The following is a 20,303-nucleotide window of genomic DNA, read 5'->3' on the forward strand; positions in this document are numbered from 1 at the left end:
GCGGGGGGACGCGCGGGCCCAGGGAGGAGCGAGCTGCCGCGGGGGGCGCTCGGGGGAGCTGGGCCGGCCGGAGGCAGGCGCTGCTGGGAAGCGGGGCCGCCCAGCCCCGGCGGCCAGAAATCCTGCCCCGAGAGCCTGCCGCGGCGGGCGTGGCGCTGCTCCGGGGCCAGAGGCGGCGGGGAGCCTTTTCGGGGCGCGTTGGCGAGCTCGGCCCTGCGGCCGGGGGACGGGCTTTTGGCCGTGAGAGCCGAGCGCCTGGCCCGGGGGCAGGGCTCCAGCGGCGGCTGGCGATGAAGCTGACCTGAGGCGGCAGCCCCGGGGAGGACGGTTCCCAGTGGGCGGGGGCGGCCCTGCGGAGGTGGCCTGTGCTGGTGTGGGGGGCATATGGTGCCATGGGGCTGTCAGACCCGGGAGGGTCGCATGGCTCTGCCGCAATGTTTTGTGGCCTGTGTCGTATCTTAGCATTTCCAAGGCTGGTCCTTCCATATTCAGGATGAAGGCAGCCGCATCATACCACTCCATAAGCAACAGGTGCTTGTTGACTGAGGGAACTGACTGCGTTTATTAATAAGGACAGGGGCCCTGTGTTCATATCTTGAATGGTATGGAGCACCCCGGTGGCGCTAAACAATAATACATAATACTTATTCCAGTGTACCTGGGTATTTCCGTGGCCCCTATCTCTGTAGTATCTGAGTGCCGCACAAACGTTAATGAATTTATCCTCAGACAGGACAACCCCTGTAAAGAAGTATTATATTTATTTTACAGATGGGGAAGCTGAGGCATAGGCAGATTAAGTGATTTGTCCAAGGTCACTCAACAAGTTAGTGGCAGAGTTGGGAATGGAATTTGGATGTACTTATTCTCTCTCTGCTTTTCTAAATACCAGACTACCCTCCCTCATTCAACTATATATTGTCCTCAGGTAATGCATATTCATTCAGAATGCTATTGCAAAGATCATTTTCTTAGCCTGTTGCTTTGACTGTGTCAACCCTCTTTGCATTTCTCCATTTGCACCTCCTTTTCTATCACATCAAACATAAACTGATTGTCTTCACTTGCAAGGCTGTCTACAGTCAATCCCCCACCCTACCTATCATCTCTCATTCGCTCCTGAGTTGTCGATGCTCACTTCTGATCAGCGCACAGTGCCAGCCTGTTTGTTTGAAAATTTAACACCTTTGTCATTTCTTCTCTGTTGCCTCTCATGCTTGGGAGGAGCACCCTATAAACTTTCACATAGTTACCTCATTATCCACTTCATATCTCTCTTCAAGAGTCTCATCTGCCATAAAGTAATTGTCCATGGGGGAATCATCATGAAAATGTTGGGGTTTCTGGTGGAGTTCTTCAGGGATCAGTACTAGGCCTGATGCTATTCATTATTTTTATCAATAATCCAGAAGTAAGTATAAAACTGGTTATGACAAAATTTGCAAGTGATACAAAGATTGGCAGAATAATAAATAATGAGGACAGGGCAGTCATACAGTGTGATCTGAATTGCTTGATAATATGGGCCCAGTCAAACAGAATGCATTTTAATATCGCTAAATGAAAGGTCATACCTACAAAATGAGGGATTGTATCCTGGAAAGAAGTGACTCTGAAAAGAATGTAGCGGTCATAGTGGACAAACAATTCAATGTGAGTTCCCAGTGCAATGTTGTGACAAAAAGGGATAATGTGATCTTTGGATGTGTCAACAGAGGGTAGTGAGTAGTAGACTGATTTTACCTCTGTATGCACTGCATACAGTTCGTGTGTCCACATTTTAAAAAGGATGTTGAAAATTGGAGAGAATGCAGAGAAGAGCCACAAAGATAATTTGAGGTGTGGAGAAAATGCCTGTTTGGCTTATTGAAAGAGAATCAAGAGGTGACTTGATTATGATGGATATGGTTCAGCACACAGGAAGAAAATACCAGGTATTAAAGGGCTCTTTAATTTAGTAGAGAAAGGCATAACAAGAACCACAGCTGGAAGCTGCAGCTAAACAAATTCAAATGAGAAATAAGACACACATTTTTAACAGTGAGGACAGTTAACCATTGGAACAAACTACCAAAGGAAGTGTGGTGGATTCTCCATCTCTTCATGTCTTCAGATCAAGACTGCATGCCTTTCTGAAAGATATGTTTTTGTCAGACACAAGTTATTGGGATCAGTAGAGGAGTAACTGGGTGAAAGTCTATGGTCTGTGACACAGGTCAGATTAGATGATCTAAAGGACCCTTCTGGTCTTAAAATCTATTAAACATATCATAATTAATGTGGTAAGAATCCTAACATACATTTCCTTGTATTTATTTGCTTTTTCTCAGTTTTTAATAGGATTAATGCAAGTTTCTTGCATTCAATATCTCTGTTTTTTATCTTTAAGGAGAAAAAAAGAGAGGGGAGTAGGAGAAATAGAAATGTAGGAAAAAGAAAAAAATGTGGGATCTGCAGAGTACTTCTCCCTAGGTTTGCACGGTGTCTGGTATGTGGATGAAGTAACATGTAAGTGCATGTTTCATAGAACTATACTGCTCTAATTCTATGAAACACACAATTTATGGACTATGTCCTTCGTGCAGGAGACAGCCTTCAACTGGAAGGGGTAAGGGCTTCCTGGATCTCCTCACAAATCAAAAAGAATCTTCCTAGACTCCTGGACAAAGCCCCATGGAGTTATTCTACATTGTATCCAGTACCTTGGAGAGGTGAAAGAGAGGCAAGATCAGGGAGGGGAAGGGTTTGTGAAGAGACACACTTTTTACTTTGGGTGAGGTAGAGTCTCCTACCTGACTGGTAACATTTTTCTTCTCTTTTTACTACTTTTTATACAGGGATTTCAACATCATTCTTTGCCAGGCAGAAAAACCTATGAAATCCTGAAGCTGCCTGTACTTGCTTTTAACATTTAAGGACTCTGTAGCTCAAATACACATGCATGTGTTTAATATTAAGCATGTGACTAGTCCTATTAGATACGTTTACACAGCCCACCCTAGCGAGCCTCTCAGCCTGGGTTGATAGACTTGGACTTGCAGGCTCACACTAGCATTCTAAAACTGCGTGGACTGCTCTTTGAAGTTGTGGCTCAGGCTGGAGCTTGGGATCAAGCTCACCCCGTTTTGTAGGCTTCAGAGCTGGAGCTCCAGCCCAAGCTGCAATTCAAAGAACTGACTACACACCTGTTTCTAGAGCACTAGCATGAGCCCTGCAAACCCAACTCTGTTAACCCAGGCTGAGAGGCTTGCTGCTGCAGGGTATACAGATGCACCCATTGGCTTATATGAGACTACTTAATTAAATACAAGCATAAGTATATGCAGGATTGGGGTCTGATACTGTAGTGTATATATAAAATGCAATTCTGCTCTGAAAACTAATTTGCATTAAATAAAAATATTGTAGCAAAAGCATTTTATTGCTTTACATTGTGCTTTAACTTTATTTTAGAGACAATACAGGAATCTACGGTGAAATCAGAATTTAAATAAGGATGGAGCTGGCTCACAGTTTGTTGCTAAATGAAGATGCTTTGGCTCAAATCACAGAAGCAAAGAGGCCGGTCTTTATTTTTGAGTGGTTGCGATTTCTGGATAAAGTGCTTGTAGCTGCCAACAAGGTAACTTTACTTCTCTCTCTTTAGTTCTCTCTCTAAAAATGTTATGTTAATTTCATGCTCATGAAAGGTAGCAGACGGACATCCATCTGTGGCAGTGACAGTAGGACTTGGGAGCCAACCTGCAGATTGACTCTAAGCAGGCCCCAGTGTAGATCACAGTTTCATATAGAGTATACAGAAATAATGAAAATGCCCCCAGCCATGGAGAACTTTAATAAAAAAAAAAAAAAAAGGTAAAAGGAAAAATGTCTACAACAAAGTCTTTTAATACTAAAAAAATTACCTTTGCTAGTCAATTTCAAGGATAGGCTGAATTTTCCAAGCAATGTTAGTCAATTTCAGAGATGGAATGTCTCCTTGGTATTGACTAACTTTACTTGTGAAAGTCATTCTGTTCTTGCAATCGACTAACATTTTTTGTAAAATTAATTTCATGCAAACTCCATGAAATTCAATACTTTGCCATTAACACTGTCCTGAATTTTCTAAAAATTAATTGTGATTACACAGGGCCCTAACTATAAGTGTGTATATATATAAACTTCTGTCTGTATCTTACCATTTTATAAATACCAGTGCTTATTAACTTGCTCGTCATTACATGTGCTCAGTCTGAAATAAGATTTACAAATTAAAATACTTAGTATAATCTACAGTTTTTTAGTTTTATATATATAATATATATACACACACACACACACACACACACCTCAGAAAGTCAAGCCCTTCTCTTCTAGTGCGGGGTGTTTTAATGGTGAGGAAAAAGAAAAATGGCAAAGAAGGATAGTCCTTAGAGCTTAAAGGACCCTCTGTGAAGAATATTGTATTGTTAATAAATGATACATGATAGAAACAGTAAGAATTCAACAATAGCAACCATTTGTATATTTCCATTTAGCATTTGTATGTGCTAGTGTTGAGTATAGTATGGATTATTTTAGCTTGAAACAAAAAACATCTCCATCAAAATTTGTGGGAACTGGTAGAAATGTTGAATTACATATGAATGGAAAGAATATAATAACATAAATTTTGTTCCTCTAAAAGACAGATGTCAAGGAAAAACAAAAGAAGCTTGTGGAACAGCTAACTGGCCTCATCAGCAGTTCCCCTGGGCCACCCACACGGAAATTACTGGCTAAAAATCTTGCAGCTCTCTATAGCATTGGCGATACATTTACTGTCTTTCAGACACTTGATAAGTGTAATGACATTATCAAGAATAAAGATGATACTGCTGCCTACTTACCAACCAAACTGTAAGTAAAATGTTGCCCTAAAAATGAGGAATGGCTGTTATAACTCAAATATTTCATATATTTACATTAATCTCTGTGTATGTATTTGTGTATTATATTCATATGTATATATAATATTGTGTGTGTGTGTATATATAATATAAAAAATAAATGAGACAATAACAATAGCAGGATTGGGAGCACGTTTGGAAGGATTTAGAGCTAACAAAGATTCACATGATTGTCTGGAGTTTCTAGGTAAGGATATGTCTCCTGGTCTGGGCTAATTTTTACATGTTTATGTCATCCAGAGGAAAGCTAACTGCCTGACAGTTAGAATAACAAATGCAGAAATTTCTCAACTTGAAATTTCTCAGTTATTTACAGGCACCAAAATTATCCCGAAATTAAATGGTGCACGGGAACATGCAGGCTAAGCCCTAACACGGACTTTATCTTTCAAGAGATAATTGTTAAGTAATGTTAGGTACTCTTCAGAAACAGTGTTCGCTGTTTGTTTGTATTCATCTACTGTAGCATACAGTGTGTCTCTTGAATAAATCATCTCTGTGCTCTGTGTGTGTTTAGCTTCAGCTCACATTTCAGGTATCCTAGCACAGTGTTTCTCAACCTTTTTGACACCAGGGACCGCTTTCTGTCTTCCTAAACTGTGCCATAGAGACCTCAGGGGCTGCCGCTGGTCCCTGGACCTGTTATTCAGAAACTGTGTCCTAGCAGTTTCACTGGTAGGAAATACTACTTAAGATTATGAAACCATTTCTATTATAACCCTTTGTTTTTACATACTCATAGCTATCTGAAATATTGACCTTTTGGTCTGAAACTCTCCTTGCTTGATTTATGGCTTTATGAGAAACTTTGAGCAAAACAGTTTTTGTTATGAATTCCCAGACTATTACTTTCTCCACCTTTGGAATATCCCAACAGCTTTTTTTTCCATTCATGTTATTCAAAAACACCTGAACTTTGAAATGGCAGACTTTTTATGCAAAGTGTCCTTGGTGAGGAGTTATGTGCTTTGATAAGTTTGAAATGAAGAGCTGGTTGGATAATAACGCTATCAGTGATTGAAAAATGGTTGTTGAGCTTTGTCAGTTGTATCTGTTAAAAACTTTAATCTAAGAAAGCCATGTCCCTTTGTGATATCAGTTTGCACGTTCTGAGGAGCCTGGTATGCACATAAGCTGTTTCTGTCAATTTTTTGCTGGAACTATTTGTGTCTAATTGAAACACACAATTGCTTAAAATCCTCACTGCCTCAAACCCTTTTCTTTCCTCCAAAAACAAAACAAAACAGAAGAAAAACCCCACTCCAGCCAACCAAATTTTTCTAGTACCTGAACATCAAGGAAAGGAAAAATGTGGGTGCAAAAACTTGATTGACCCAATGATTTTAGCATATCTAAATTTAACTGCATTGTACAACATTCTACACTTTTGAGCTTTTATGTTTTAAAAAACACCAAACCTATCTTTTTTCAATTATCAGGGCACATACATCAAAACGTAAGCAACGTACTGCTGACCTGTTAACACAGTTTCTCTGCTGTCTGGCTGAAGGCCATTTTCTGCAACCATTTAAGGCCTTAATCCTACAAAGATTTAATCATATGCTTAATTTTATACAGGATCAGAGCCTAAGGAAATAATCCTGCCAATGGATCCACGCAAAAGTGTCCCTGTTCCCTTGCAAAGCCCCATTTAAGCTGACCACTCTATTTTCATATCTAGGTTGAGCGAAATACAGAGTAAACAGCCAACATAACCACTGAATATTAAATAGATTTTTAGTAATAGAAGATGATTAACAACATAAGGAAATCTATTTTTAAATGTACTGTAACTCCATTTAAACTTAAGCACTCTCCATTTAAGTTGTATGTTAAACTTTGACAAAGAGGTTACTAAGGGACATCTTCTCTTTGTAGAGCTGCAGTGGCATGTGTTGGAGCTTTTTATGAAAAAATGGGCAGGATGCTGGGCAGTTCTTTTCCAGAAACAGTTAATAATCTCTTAAAGTCTCTGAAAAGTGCAGAGGTAAGTTACAAGGGCATCTTAAGTCTGCACATTTAGGCTTTTTTTTTTTTTTTTTAAAGCCAAAACTTTTTTTTTTTTTAGTTAAAATATCTTCATAGTTTTTCACTGTACTTGGCAAACAGATGCTATCTATATAGTTCATATCAGTATAAAGTTATACCTATAGTTGTACTATGTAAGTGGCTTAAAATTTTGGCATGTGAATATTATAATAGTCACTTAATTGTGATTAAGCTATCTAGCTGGGGAAGGATGTGTTTTCTCTCCTTTCCAGCTGACAGAAAGTGGAAAAGTATCTATTCTCACATGTTTTGTATTTATTTGAACCTTTGTGTCTTCTGTTGATTAATAAACCTGACCCTGAAGAAAGGGATATGGACCTAAGCCTGAGCACCCAAGATTTATTTCCACTGTACTGGCTGCTGAATCTGCCCATAGCATACACTTTTGTATTGAGCTGGACTTGCAGAAAAAAACTTTTCAACTGAGGCTATTGTGTTTGCTGTCATTTTAATAGTGGTTTGGGTTTTTTGGAAGTTAGAGTGGGGGAAACATTTGAGCTCATTTTTGTTGAACTCTTTTTGAGTTTTCAAATGTTTAACAAACACTGTTTCCTAGTCTTAAAACTATTTATTTTTCATGTAGTAAAAAATGACAATTTTGGAAGCTGTAGTTCTACCTTATTTGTATTCCTGTAGTGCCTAGGAGCCCTAGTCATAGACCAGGAGACCATCGTGCTATGCTCTGAAAAACACAGAACAGAAAAGAGAGTCCCTGCTCCAAAGAGCTTACAATCTAATTGGAAACATTCCATGTGCTCATTGAGAAATCGTAATTTTGCTAGACTCCCCCAAAAATTGTTTGATGTCACATTTGTGTTGGACTAAAGTTTGCATCCTGAACATGCTCAGTAGAAAATTACACACTTAAGAAAAGATGCACATGTGTGCATTTAGTTAAGCGTGTATTGGCTGGTTAAAGCTTTGTGGATGGAGCTTATAAAGTACATAATTCAAATAGTTCTAGATTTTTCCCCCATTTTTTCCTTGTTCATATGCCTGAGAAATAAAATGCAAAAAATTAAACTTGATTGAATGAGACATTAAGATTGCACAATTACAATAGCAGTGTCTACATATGTACCATTCTCTATTCCTGTTTAATATTGAAAGTGCACTTTAATGCATATGTTTATTATTATATATATATCCAATGCTTGAAGTAGATTGAAACAGCAGAGGGAGCTTTCACTATGCTAGCAAGGAAGGACAGAGGGCTCTCGTCATCCTTTGAGCAGAGGAGTATGTACTCTGTGTATTATACAAAATTACATATGTGGCATATGGCCTATAACAGCTGAGACCATTTTACATGCTTAAACATAGCATTTGCTACTGCATAAACCCTACACAATAATTTCATGGTATTTGTTCAATCTCTAGCTATCTTAAGTGGCTTTATTGAATTGATAAGTATATCATCAATACTCACCAATATGTGCAGCTACAAAAAGAGACGGTGATAGAAAAATAATGCTGATATTTGGGGTACAAATAACTATGAAGAGCTGTTGACTGTGAATTGCTTTTTTTGCCCTTTGCTTTCTTTTCACATGTGCAGTCTCAGGGCCGAAGTGAAATATTAATGAGTTTACAGAAAGTCCTAAATGGACTGGGTGGTGCAGCAGCTTCCTGCCACCGTGATATTTATAAGAATGCACGGTCTTTGCTGACAGATAGATCTATGGCTGTACGATGTGCAGTAGCTAAGGTGGGTATACTTTTTACAAGGTTTAGAAATCCAGTATTCTTTGTGCTCTGGATGTTATGTTCCTATAGTTGGGCTTGCTGCCTGTTCTTTATTGTATAGTGTGGCACATTTCTGGAATCATAGTACTTGGTGCTATTTGAATATAAAATTGGTAGCAACAAAGTGAGTTTATAGGGAAAATGACAAGATTTTGCTTTTGAGTCTATACCGATTATTTTCAATCGGGAGGAATGGGGAGATTGGTGTTGTGAAGAATATTCGCTGACTGTGGCATGGTGCCTCTTCTGTACTTCCATAAACTCTGATGTTTGTATTTAAGTTTGATTGTAATTTATGTGATAAGTAACAATCCACTTTTTGTTTGCTTGTTTGTTTTGTGGAAAATTTTAGTAGTGCTGGGAGAGTAGCACCCTCATTTGGGAAAGCTTTTTTAAGTTAATCTGTCTTTCTAAAGTTGTATCCCAGAATTATAGGAATTACAGATACAGAATTGATCTCTACAGTACATTTCTTAGTGCCTTGTCCAGTCAAGGTTTAAATGTTCCAAGTAATCGGGCTTCTACCACTTCCTTTAAGAAATTATTCTACTTTTTAATAGATCAACATTTTAAGTTTTTTTCCTGATAGATAGTTCCTGATATTTAGCTACATTTTAAAACTTTTATCCTTCTACCCTTCTGCTCCATCTTAAATGCCTGTCCTGTGACGTTTACATCCTTAAAATATTTATAGATAATGTTCAAGTCTCTCTCTTATTGGTTGCTTGGTTAAGATACCCTATTTATGAATTATTCTTAATCTTTCCTCAAAAGCTAGTCTTTCCAGTCTTAATCATTTAAAATTATATTGAACAAGGCACTAAAGATGTATTATAGGGAATAATGCTGTATAGGCAGATATATGAAGCAGATGATCTATTAGGTCTTTTTCTGCTCTCTTAAATCCAAATTGGAGATAAGAAATTAAACTTCAGTTTGACTTTCACACATTCCAACATCCAAACTTCATCACAGATGTATGTTTGGAATTCTAGATCTTATGGCAATCTTCAAACAAGAACCTTTCCTACAATTGTACAATTCTTATTAAAGCCAGATATATAGCATGCAGCATATTAATTTTTCACTAGACTACTTTGATAAAATTACTCCAAATCAACAATAAAAACACAAAAAACTAGTACAGACTTTGCCCACAGACCAATGGAGAACATGGATGGAGTGGAGAGTTACACCAATTCTCAGCAACAAGTCAGCCTGAGATGTTAAATCTTAGTGGACTGGGGAGACTGGATACATTATGAATCTTGACATGTAGAATGGGATAATATTTCTTCTCAGAAGACTTGAGGAGGGCCTTGTTCAGCTATGACTAGCAGTCTGCTCAGTTTATGATATCAGAGTTCCTTTGACCCGTGGGTCTGTCGTCATCTCTTACGTGTCCCTCACACTCTTGTCCACCAAGGAGGCTGAAAGTGTGATCTACTTCAGATATTTCAAGGCTAGTTGAATATATTAAAGCAAAAGTGGTGCCATGTTTTTGAAGTTTTTGCATAGTCCCATGGTTTTTCCTTCAGTGATTATTCCAGCCAAATTATCTGGGATTAAAGGGGAGAGACAAAAACAAAAAGCCAGTCAGAAGATGTCCATATAAACATGTCTGCCAAATAAACCTAATGACTTAATGACAGAAGGGAAAAGTAGTCTATAGTAGTATTCAAGATTTCTTATTTTCCTGCAGTGCTTATTGGAACTACAAAATGAAGCTGTATTTATGTGGACTGCTGAACTAGAAAATGTAGCAACACTCTGCTTTAAAGCTCTGGAAAACTCAAATTATGGTGTACGAGTTGCAGTGTCGAAGCTTTTGGGGACAGTCATGGCTACAGCACTGATACCAAAACAAGCAACAGGTACTGCATTATATGACAGCATGGCATGATGTGGTGTTGTTTCAGTTCATGGAAGTTTTTTTTGTAGATTTACATTTTAAAATGAATAAACTAAAATGCGTGAAGTCAGTGGATTTCCTGTTATATCCCCATAAAGAGATAAAGGTAATAGATTACTTTTACCTTACAAAAAAGCAGTTCACCTGAGAAGATTGTGATGGCATAAAACATGAAAAGAAAACTGTGAATAAAAGCATAGTAGTTAAGATCTGAACTATGATTCCTCAAGACTAGCGTTGTACATGTAGATCTCCAAGCTTGTTCCCACCCATCACCTGGACAAGTTGCCCATCCCCCTTCCACTATATCAACAACCTGAAGACCACAAGGAAAGCTGACACCATGTTACCGTGGGGAAACAAGAGACTAGGCTTGGCCAGCTCCCTTAATTTCAACTGTTTTCCCCCTCCCTTCAAGAATTTGTCCATCTGGGATTAGACCTGTCTTTCTGTAAACTGATGCTGGCAGGAATGGTTTGAGACAGATCTGAATGGCTTGATCCTAGTAGTTTTATTTTGCTTTTGTTATAGCAGCTGTGAGCATTGTGGTAAAGAGCACAGGTGGGAGTCTTCCACTGAAAATTCATAATAATAAAAATGCAGAAAAAATAAGGATTTAAAATTGGACTCAGGTTGTAGCTGTAATGTGAATAGTTACTGGTATGTTTTAAGATTGCTAGATTGTGTCTTGTTTAAAAAAGTATACAATTAAACTGTTATTGTTCTCCTTCCAAAAGTGATGCGTCAGAATGTGAAGCGGGCAACACTGGAGGAAGTCTTAGAACTCATGGCCACAGGGTTTCTTCGAGGAGGGTCAGGATTCCTAAAAAGTGGTGGTGAGATGTTGAAAGTAGGAGGGTCTGTCAATCGGGAAGTGCGAGTTGGTGTCACACAGGTTTGTAATAATCTTTTAGAGGTTTTTCTTTTTTTTCCCCCTCATGTTTTCTGAAAATGTAGTAACAGTATATACACTGGAGTTATTAACCCTGTTGGAGGAAAAATGTGCATATGTAGGCTTATTAAGTTCTCTTATTTGTCCCAAAACAGTAGGATTGCATGAGTGTTCAATGCGCTTTTTTAATTTGGCAATTTGTATAATCTTAGTTATGATTCCCTTTGACTTGTCTGTTGTTCACCTGAGATAGTGTTACTAGCTGCATGCCACTACCTAAACTTTACTGTTACTTTTTTTTTGCTAGCAGTACTGGTTGACTTTTGAAAGCTGATTTAATAGTAAAAGAAAGTATATGACAACCACAGATTGGAATTTGCCATATATACTGGGATATGTGAAAAAAATCATTTAATATCAGTGTGCTAAGGCTATACCTTAAAACCATTTGAAAAATGTATTTGGTGCAGAATGTAACTGACCACTTAAATTGTATTTCTTTTAGAGAGAACATTACCTGTTCTCTGTGTGTGATTTGCACTGGCTAACAGTTGGTTTTCTGGGTAAAGTTTGCAACCCCAAATCTTTTGGGTCCTGGCAAGCCTGTTAGACTACCTCTCTTCCCTTGTGATACTGTAGGAACTGAGATCTGCTGAGGTGCTCCAGGTCCCAGTCACCTGGTTTAAAACAGAGAGAGCTGGGCAGCAATATGGGTCCCGTTTTGAAATACACTTCCTCCCTTAGTCAGCTTGCTAGAGCCCTGATCTATTGAGGCTCAGTGCACTATGAAAAACTCATTTGTTCTTCTTCCAGGATCCTCTGCATATTCCGACTCTTTGGATGCTCTGACCAGTGTAGCCTGAATTGTAGAATTCTAGCTATCAGTAGCCATTGGCGTGCTCATGCGCCTCCCTTGCCCCTCCCCTCAGTGAATGTTACAGGGGAAGGGCATAAAAGGAGTGTGGCTCTCCATCTGACTCATTTCCTTCCAGCCGTGACCAGCTGAATGGATTAGGAATTGCTCCAGGGTGTTCCTGGATCCACAGGTAGTTTGATCTTGGAGTAGTTCGGTAGTTAGTCCAATAGTTAATATTTTTGGTACTCTTATTAGAGTAAGTTAGTTATGAGTTCTTTTGTTGCAAAGTCAGATGACTTGCTAAAGAAAATGAAGAATGACAGATCTACAGCTAGACCTTTTAAGTTTAATACAACAGCAAGATCATCTGCAGTTCCATTTGTCCTGTACCAGAGACAATATCCACTTTCTTCGTCATTGGTTCCTTACTCCTATCAAAGGAAGAATTATTATTACCAGCCTCCACATAATTTTTCTCAACAGCAGCAGCAAAAGAAGAGGTCATTTAAGCCTTGCAAAATAAATCTTTGACTTCATTGTCTTCTGCGGTTCCTCTAAGGTCACAGATTTGACAAAAAGACACAGCTACAAGTCAGCCTTGTTTTGTTATTCTTCTGTTTAGGTATGACTTGTCTCATTTTTACCAGTAGTGGGAATTAATATTATTGGGCAGGTGGATTCTAGAGATTATTGCATGCAGTTATTTGGTACAGTTCAAATCCCTTCCTTCCACCAACCCCTCTCTCCAGTTCTGTCATCAATCGTGGACCTGGTTCATTTGGGTTTGCTCAGAGAGCAGGTTGGTCCTATTAAAGAGTGTAGTTTCTGTATGTTATCTCTGACATCTGTAATCCCTTCTTTGACCCTTCAGGATTGGTTTGTAGCTCTGGATTTAGGATGCGTTTTCTTCCATCTACCCCACTTATTTTTGATTTGTATTAATATATAACGCATTGGAGATACGGGTTAAATACAAAGGAGAAAAGTATACTGTGAATATATTTTGTACCATGACCTGGCAAGCCTATGAATATATTGTCAGTTTATTTTACATGATTAAAATGTTTCTTCCACAGGGATATAGTGATGTGAAACTACCTGACATTTGCAATGATTTTGACAGCTATTCTCTTGCATAACATTATGCTTTACTGAATACTTTTTCTTTTATTTGTCAGTTCACTGCAGCTGTACACATTTGACCAAATGCCTAGTCCTCTTTTTTTTAAGTGTTATCAGATGATTTATAACACATTCCCCATGCTTGCCATTGTTAAGAGCTTTAAAAAAAAAAAAAAGCCAACAATGCAAAAAAACCCTAAAAATGTCTGATTTTTTTATTTGGCTAGACTTTCCTCTTATCTTTATAAATCCTTCTAGCATACATAAATATATTATTTTGTGTATGTTTGTATTGAATATATATATATTGTATTCGCAGGCATATGTTGTCTTTGTTACAACGCTAGGAGGTCAGTGGTTGGAGCGCAATTTTGCTACATTTTTGTCCCATGTCCTGGATCTGGTGTCCCATCCTCGTGCAACTCAGACTCATGTAGAGGCAGTATACTCTCGAAGATGTGTGTCCTTTATCCTGAGAGCAACTGTAGGCAGCTTATTAGGGGAGAAAGCACAGATTGCAGCTGCCAAAGATATTTGTCAAGCCATTGGTAAACAAATGAAGGCAGTGGGTAAGGAACTTTTTTCTTTATTTAGGAAACAAGTTGAGCAAGTCTACTAGTGAATGATTATTGCAGTTATGCTGTTCAACTACTCAGCTATTTTTTTCCCCAGTCAGTTTGCAATGTTGAGTTATCCATATTAAAGATTTGGTTCTACTCTGAAAAGTTATTCTTTACAAGTGGCATCGCGGAGAGTGGCGTTTATCATCTTGGAATAATTTTCATATGAATAATATTTAATTTACAAGTGAAAAGATTTCTTTTCAAACTGCTATCCCAGAAAACTGTCTATGGGCTGTGAGAACAAAGCTGGGTTCTTTCCTCCTTATACATTTACATTATCACCTGTGCTAATTACATAGGCCAAATTAGGCCCTCAATTATACCCAGGTATCCAGTTATCTGAAATCTAATTTGGTTGTGCAGCTGCAATAATTGAGAGCATATTTTGAAGACAATACACTTAAAAAAATAAATGTGGACATAACTTGGCTTGCAGAATCTTTAATTATTTGTGATAGTGTCTGAGAAGGAAAAAACCTAGTTTGATTAGAAGATCCCAGGGAAAGTTTTACAGAGTTAGCAATTGAAAAAAATCATTTTACTTATAAAATGAGCAAATTTGAGCTGGAGACTTCGACACAATAAACTGGAACTGCACAGTAATATTTTTACAGAATCATTTTTTTCAGGGTAAAATGCCACAGTGAAAACTACAATTAAGATTACATCAGGAATTTCATCAGAATTCCTGTTTTCCATGGTTATAACTGTCTGAAAAATTCTCCTTTTGGGGATGATACTTTTGTCATTGGTCTCATTTCAGAAATTACTTCCCCACCAGAGCTAGCAGAAAATCCCCTTAGAAATTTTAAATGATTGGAAGCTAAGTAAGTAATTTTTTCATCATTTTTAAGACGCTTTATTTTTGTTCATCAATAAGTCAAAAATGACTGAATAAAGAAACTCCAAATTTTGCATTTCCTTATTTAGAAATCACCCCTTCCTTAGGTTTGTGATGGAAATTAAATTATGTGACTGAAAAATCATTTCTGAGCATGCTCATTTGTTGTCTGCCAATATTTGGGTAGATACCAATTTTCTTTCTGGTGTCCCCCAACCTCTGACAGCTAGAAGCTGGGATTGGACGATAGGGGTCGGGAAGGAATTTTCCTCTGGAGTCAAATTGGCAGAGACCTGTGTTTTTTGGATTTTTTTTTTCCTTCCTCTGCAGCATGGGGCATGGGTCACTTGCAGGTTTAAACTAGTGTAAATGGTGGATTCTCTGTAACTTGAAGTCTTTAAATCATGATTAGAAGACTTCAGTAACTCAGACAGAGGTTATGGGTCTATTACAGGAGTGGGTGGGTGAGGTTCTGTGGCCTGCAACGTGCAGGAGATCAGACTAGATGATCATGATGGTCTCTTCTGGCCTTAGAGTATATGAGGGGATGGATCACTGGATAAGTTACCCTGTTCTATTTATTCCCTCTGAAGCATCTGGCACCAGCCAATGTTGGAAGACAAGATACTGGGCTAGATGGATCATTGTCAGATCCAGTCTCGCCATTCTTGTGTTATCACAGTGTGTATTGTCTTTGCCAAGCCTGAGCAGCCTAGGTGCTACTACTGAGATAAGATGCAGGAGGAAGAGTGTAAATGTCTCATTGAAACACATACAGCAGAATGCACCAAATTAAATTTCTGACTTTTTCTTTGATCCCAGAGTTAAGGTTATGATTTCTTTTCCATTATAAGCCTGCTTTTTCAACTCTCCACATATATGTGCATGCAAATTCTTGGGGGGGAAAATCTAAAACTTTAAAAAAATATATTAAGATTACATTTTTATAAGTTGGTATGTATCGGTGTATATGTGTGTGTGTGTGTATATCCATATTTTCTCTATAGCTACCTTTGCTGTTTTATAACTGCTCCATTTCTCAACTAAACTACTTTTGTTATTATTCTATAATTTCTGGTCAGCCATTGTAAATGAGGCTTGGCTGGACTATTTACTTTGGCTTTTGCTAATAACCCCATAAAGATGTTAACATTTTTGGGGGGGTTTGCCACGTCGTAGGTAGAAAACTTGTGGTTGCATTTGCATTTTTAAAGCCATTGCTAAAACTAAACACTAAAGCTTTTGTAGTGATTCTTTTCTGTATTCAAGTGTGGTTCAAGTGACCCAGTTTAGTAAGACACTTAATTTTCTCTTTTGCAGAAGCAGTTGTGAATGATACTAACAGTGAAAATAAATCAGGAGCGGCTGATGTAGCTGCAAGCCAACATGTGATGGTGTGTGCTCTTCAAGAGCTAGGTAGTCTGGTTCAGAGTCTGAATGCCACTGCATCGCCACTTATACAAGAACCCTCTATAGGTATGTAGATGAAGTTCAGCGGCTCTATATAGCAGTTCATAAGACATATTGAGCAGTTAATATGAAATATGGTTAAAATCTGGCAAAATATAACTGATAAATTATCATTTAAAAAACAAGGAGTCCTTGAGTATCTGTCTCATGTTGAAATTTTTTTGGAAAGTTAATCGAAAATGGTTTAGCGGTTGCTGAGAAAAAGATTAGGGAAAATACGTTGTTTTACTCATGTTAAAGATTCTTAGTGTTTTTGTTGAGAAGTTCTGGTGCCTCCGTGCTTTGGAGCAAGAGCTTGAAGTTTTTTAGGGGAGGGAATTGTCTTTGTACCGGGGATGTGCCTTTTTGCTATTCCCAGGAAAAACTGACCAAATTTGGCCAAATTGTAAGCCTTTGAAAAATCTCAGCTTGCACATCTTCAGTGGAGAGTTGTTAACGTTTAATAACAGCTAAATTATCTGATTAGTGTCTTTACTGAGCATGTGGCAGTCCACGGGTGCAGGAACTTTGCAGGGTTTTCCCTGCATTTGCTTCTCTTAGCTACTGTGGCATTGAGCATAGGAACTAGGGCAAAGAGACTCACTCACTCACTCTTGTGCTCTCAGTGCACCCCTTGTTGGCACCCAAACACTAAGGAGAAGGAAGTCTCAAATACAGGGGGGAGATGAGATCTGGAACATAGGGTTGATGGGAGTAGATTGGGATAAGGACTCTATTGGAGGAGACTTGGACTGGCAGGTAGCAGAAAAACTGGAAAATGGGGGGAGGGGAGAAGAGACTGGGATTGGCTGGGAAAGGAGACGACGAGGAGCCCAGGGGGATAGAGACTGGGCCTGGCTATGTGAGGAATCCATGAGGGTTCTGGTGAGACTAAGATGAGGAGTCCAGTGGTTGTGAGAAGGAGAAGACAGGATGGGAAAGGGACAGGGATAGAAGAGTCTATGACCACTAAAGCATACTCCTATCCAGAAGCTGGAATGGAACCCAAGATTTCTGAATCTTGCCATTTCTCTATTGTCACCAAATATCTGTGAAACCCACTGGCAAAATGTGTGCCTCATCCCCCTCTTGTGACTGTTTCGAATGACAGCCTACTACTGCTCTGTTACCTTTAGCTCAAGCGTCAGAGGCCTGTGATGTGGATCTACAGGTTCCAATCCTTTTGATGAACTATTTGGGGATCAGTATGATGCCATGTGATAGAATTTCTGTTATTTCAGTTTATTTTTTGAAAACTCAGTTTTGTCAGTGTTATTTCCCATGTTAAAAGAAAATTAAGATTGAAATATCAACCACTCAAAAGCTAGGAAACACCAGAATTAAGGTTGCCTCTGCAACGTTGAGTTGGCCCCTGTGTGATATACATTGTGATACAGTCTTTAATTACATGATCGTGTACTATTTTTCCACAGGGCTACTGGAGACAGTAACCTCAGTTCTTCTTCATCCAAGCATGGCTGCTCGACTAGCTGCTGCATGGTGCTTGCGCTGTGTAGCTGTGGCATTGCCTTTCCAGTTGACTCCATTTCTGGACAGGTGCGCAGAAAGGCTCAACAATCTGAAGACCTCACCAGAAGCTGTTAGTGGCTACAGTTTTGCAATGGCTGCTTTACTAGGTGGAGTGCATCAGTGTCCCTTAGGTATTCCTCATGCGAAGGGAAAAGTGAGTTGATGCAGAACGTTTAATCTCTGGAATTGTAGTACAGTATGTGGCTGTAGTGAAAGATACTTGTATTGAGAAATAAATGTTCCAACTGACTGTGGGACACTGACCTTTAAAACATTGTTGAAACCTAACTAATGCCTGATTAAAGAACATAAGTATTTTTTATGTGCTTTTAGTTATTATTGTTTCACAGCTTTGTTTTCCTGTTCTGATTTCATTAAATTCTATTTCAGGAATTAATTGATAACACAGACAAGTTGATTATATCAACATTGAACATACATAAAAGTAGATAACCTGCATAAAATGTAATCTGGTCTTTACAAAATGTTACTTATATGTTAAAATGTTCTCAAATAAACAATCTATTAGAGCATGTGTAATATGTTACTTTGTGGCAGCTTCCTAAGCCAATTTAACTTGTATTTGAAATCCATTACTCTTTACTCTTTTGTTGCAGATGGTAGTCAGTATTGCTGAGGATCTGTTACGAACTGCTGCTCAAAATAGCAGACTGTCTTTACAGCGCACTCAAGCTGGGTGGCTTTTACTTGGTGCACTTATGACTTTAGGTTTGTACTACTAGTTGCTTTTTATTTTAGTTATATTGCTTTAATTCTTGTCCAGCATTTCTGATGTATCTGTTGCGGTAAATACACTTTGTGCTGGAGGCAATCCAAAACATAGCACAAGATTATTTGTTCTAGGGGGAAAGTTACACTGTCTAGCATCATGTTCATAACTCAGTAGTTAAGTTTTCATTTATCCCTTTTTAAATTAAACTAGAGTGGAATATTGATACTTTTATATAAACTGAATTATTATATCAGATCGCACTGTTTTTCTGTTTACTTCTATATCCTGCATTTAGTAATTGCAGGTAACTGGAGCTTGGGAGGAAGACAAACTCACTCCCCATTCCATAATTAATATGCCTTACTTGATTATGTAATTCTGTACACAGACAAGGGATTCTTTCCTGCTCCTATAAATATGAGATGTGATTACCCATGTCAGTATATCATATCTTTGGGACAGTATAAATAATTGTAACTGACTACAAATCTTACTGGTTTTAAAATGATATAGAAATTATTATTGTCTTTTTAAAATCCAACCCAATATTTGTCTCTGACCTTCTGTGGCAGTGCATTCTGCAAATTGATCATACACTGAGAGGTTTTAAATATTCTCTTTGTATGTTAGTGGTCCAGTAAAAATTTTCTAGCTATATTATGACAAAAGGTTAAAAAAAGGGACAGATCTCTCTTCACTGCTCTCAATCGGATTCCCTCTCAAGACTATTCTTTTTGCTCTAAGTAATCCTGGGTTTTGCAGACTTGTTGTCATATGTGAGTCTTGAAACACATCGAACTATCTTGGTTGTCCTTCTTGAGACCTTTTATATTTAAAAAAAAAAAAAAAAAATTGCAACAGTGGATTTTGTGCCCTCCAGAGCTTTTTCTAATACTTTTTGAAAAACTGACCATTAAAACTAGTTAGTTAATAAAGACTAGTTAGGTTTTTTGTTTGTTTTGTAATGTGAACAGTTTAGGTTTGTTAAAAAGAACATGTCTTGTTCAAACTGAGAAGAAGACGAAAAACAAAAATAGAGACTGGTGGTAGAAATCACTACGTAGTATTATAAAAAACATCCAGGTTTTTAAAGGGACATTGTCAATTTAAATTTGCCCCCAAATTTAACATTTGTAAAAACAAGACTCCGCAGAACTTAAGACCAATAGATATATTTCCATGAATTAAAATAATCAGTAAAAACAGTTGTTTGCAGTGTTCGTTGTAGCCTTGTTGGTCCCAAGATATTAGAGAGACAAGGTGGATGAGGTAAAATCTTTTATTGGACCAACTTCTCTTGGTGAAAGAGACAAACTTCCGCGCTACACCTCACTTACGTTGTGTTTTTAATAAGAACAGTTATTAGTAAACAAATAAAAATACCCCTGCAGTTTATTTACAACTCTTTTAACCTAAAAATGAGAATGACTTCCTTTATTTTTCATTCTTCTAGCAGGAGGAAATGCAAAAAATAAGCAATCAATATAAACAGTGAAAAGCAATTTGTATTCAGAAATCTCTATTGCATTGCAGTTTATTTTATTAAGTTATTAATTGAAATACTCTTATTTTTTATTATATTGCACATTGTAAATAGATGCTGCAATTTCAGATTAACG

General features: G+C 38.0%; 1 protein-coding gene across 4 annotated transcripts in view; it reads left to right on the forward strand.

Moving 5' to 3' along the window:
• The first annotated feature begins 328 nt into the window (after nt 1–328).
• HEATR5B (HEAT repeat containing 5B) overlaps nt 329–20,303 on the forward strand; it is an 86,654-nt gene continuing 66,679 nt past the window's right edge. Inside the window, exons 1-13 of one of the 4 annotated variants that reach the window (XM_067562669.1) lie at nt 329–928; nt 2,390–2,508; nt 2,586–2,711; nt 3,454–3,622; nt 4,670–4,881; nt 6,810–6,918; nt 8,539–8,688; nt 10,429–10,600; nt 11,376–11,533; nt 13,828–14,077; nt 16,293–16,448; nt 17,855–18,105; nt 18,569–18,680. In XM_067562669.1, coding sequence (XP_067418770.1) covers nt 3,497–3,622; nt 4,670–4,881; nt 6,810–6,918; nt 8,539–8,688; nt 10,429–10,600; nt 11,376–11,533; nt 13,828–14,077; nt 16,293–16,448; nt 17,855–18,105; nt 18,569–18,680 — 1,696 coding nt within the window. In that variant the 5' untranslated portion in view covers nt 329–928; nt 2,390–2,508; nt 2,586–2,711; nt 3,454–3,496. Of the gene's footprint in view, nt 929–1,813; nt 2,712–3,453; nt 3,623–4,669; nt 4,882–6,809; nt 6,919–8,538; nt 8,689–10,428; nt 10,601–11,375; nt 11,534–13,827; nt 14,078–16,292; nt 16,449–17,854; nt 18,106–18,568; nt 18,681–20,303 lie in introns of those variants that run through there. The other 3 variants (XM_067562666.1, XM_067562667.1, XM_067562668.1) reach the window with 3 other exon arrangements.

Source organism: Emydura macquarii, unplaced genomic scaffold, assembly GCF_026122565.2.
Source record: "Emydura macquarii macquarii isolate MOO-44397 ecotype Brisbane River unplaced genomic scaffold, CSIRO-AGI_Emac_v2 contig_2457, whole genome shotgun sequence".
NCBI classification, from domain to species: Eukaryota; Metazoa; Chordata; order Testudines; family Chelidae; genus Emydura; species Emydura macquarii.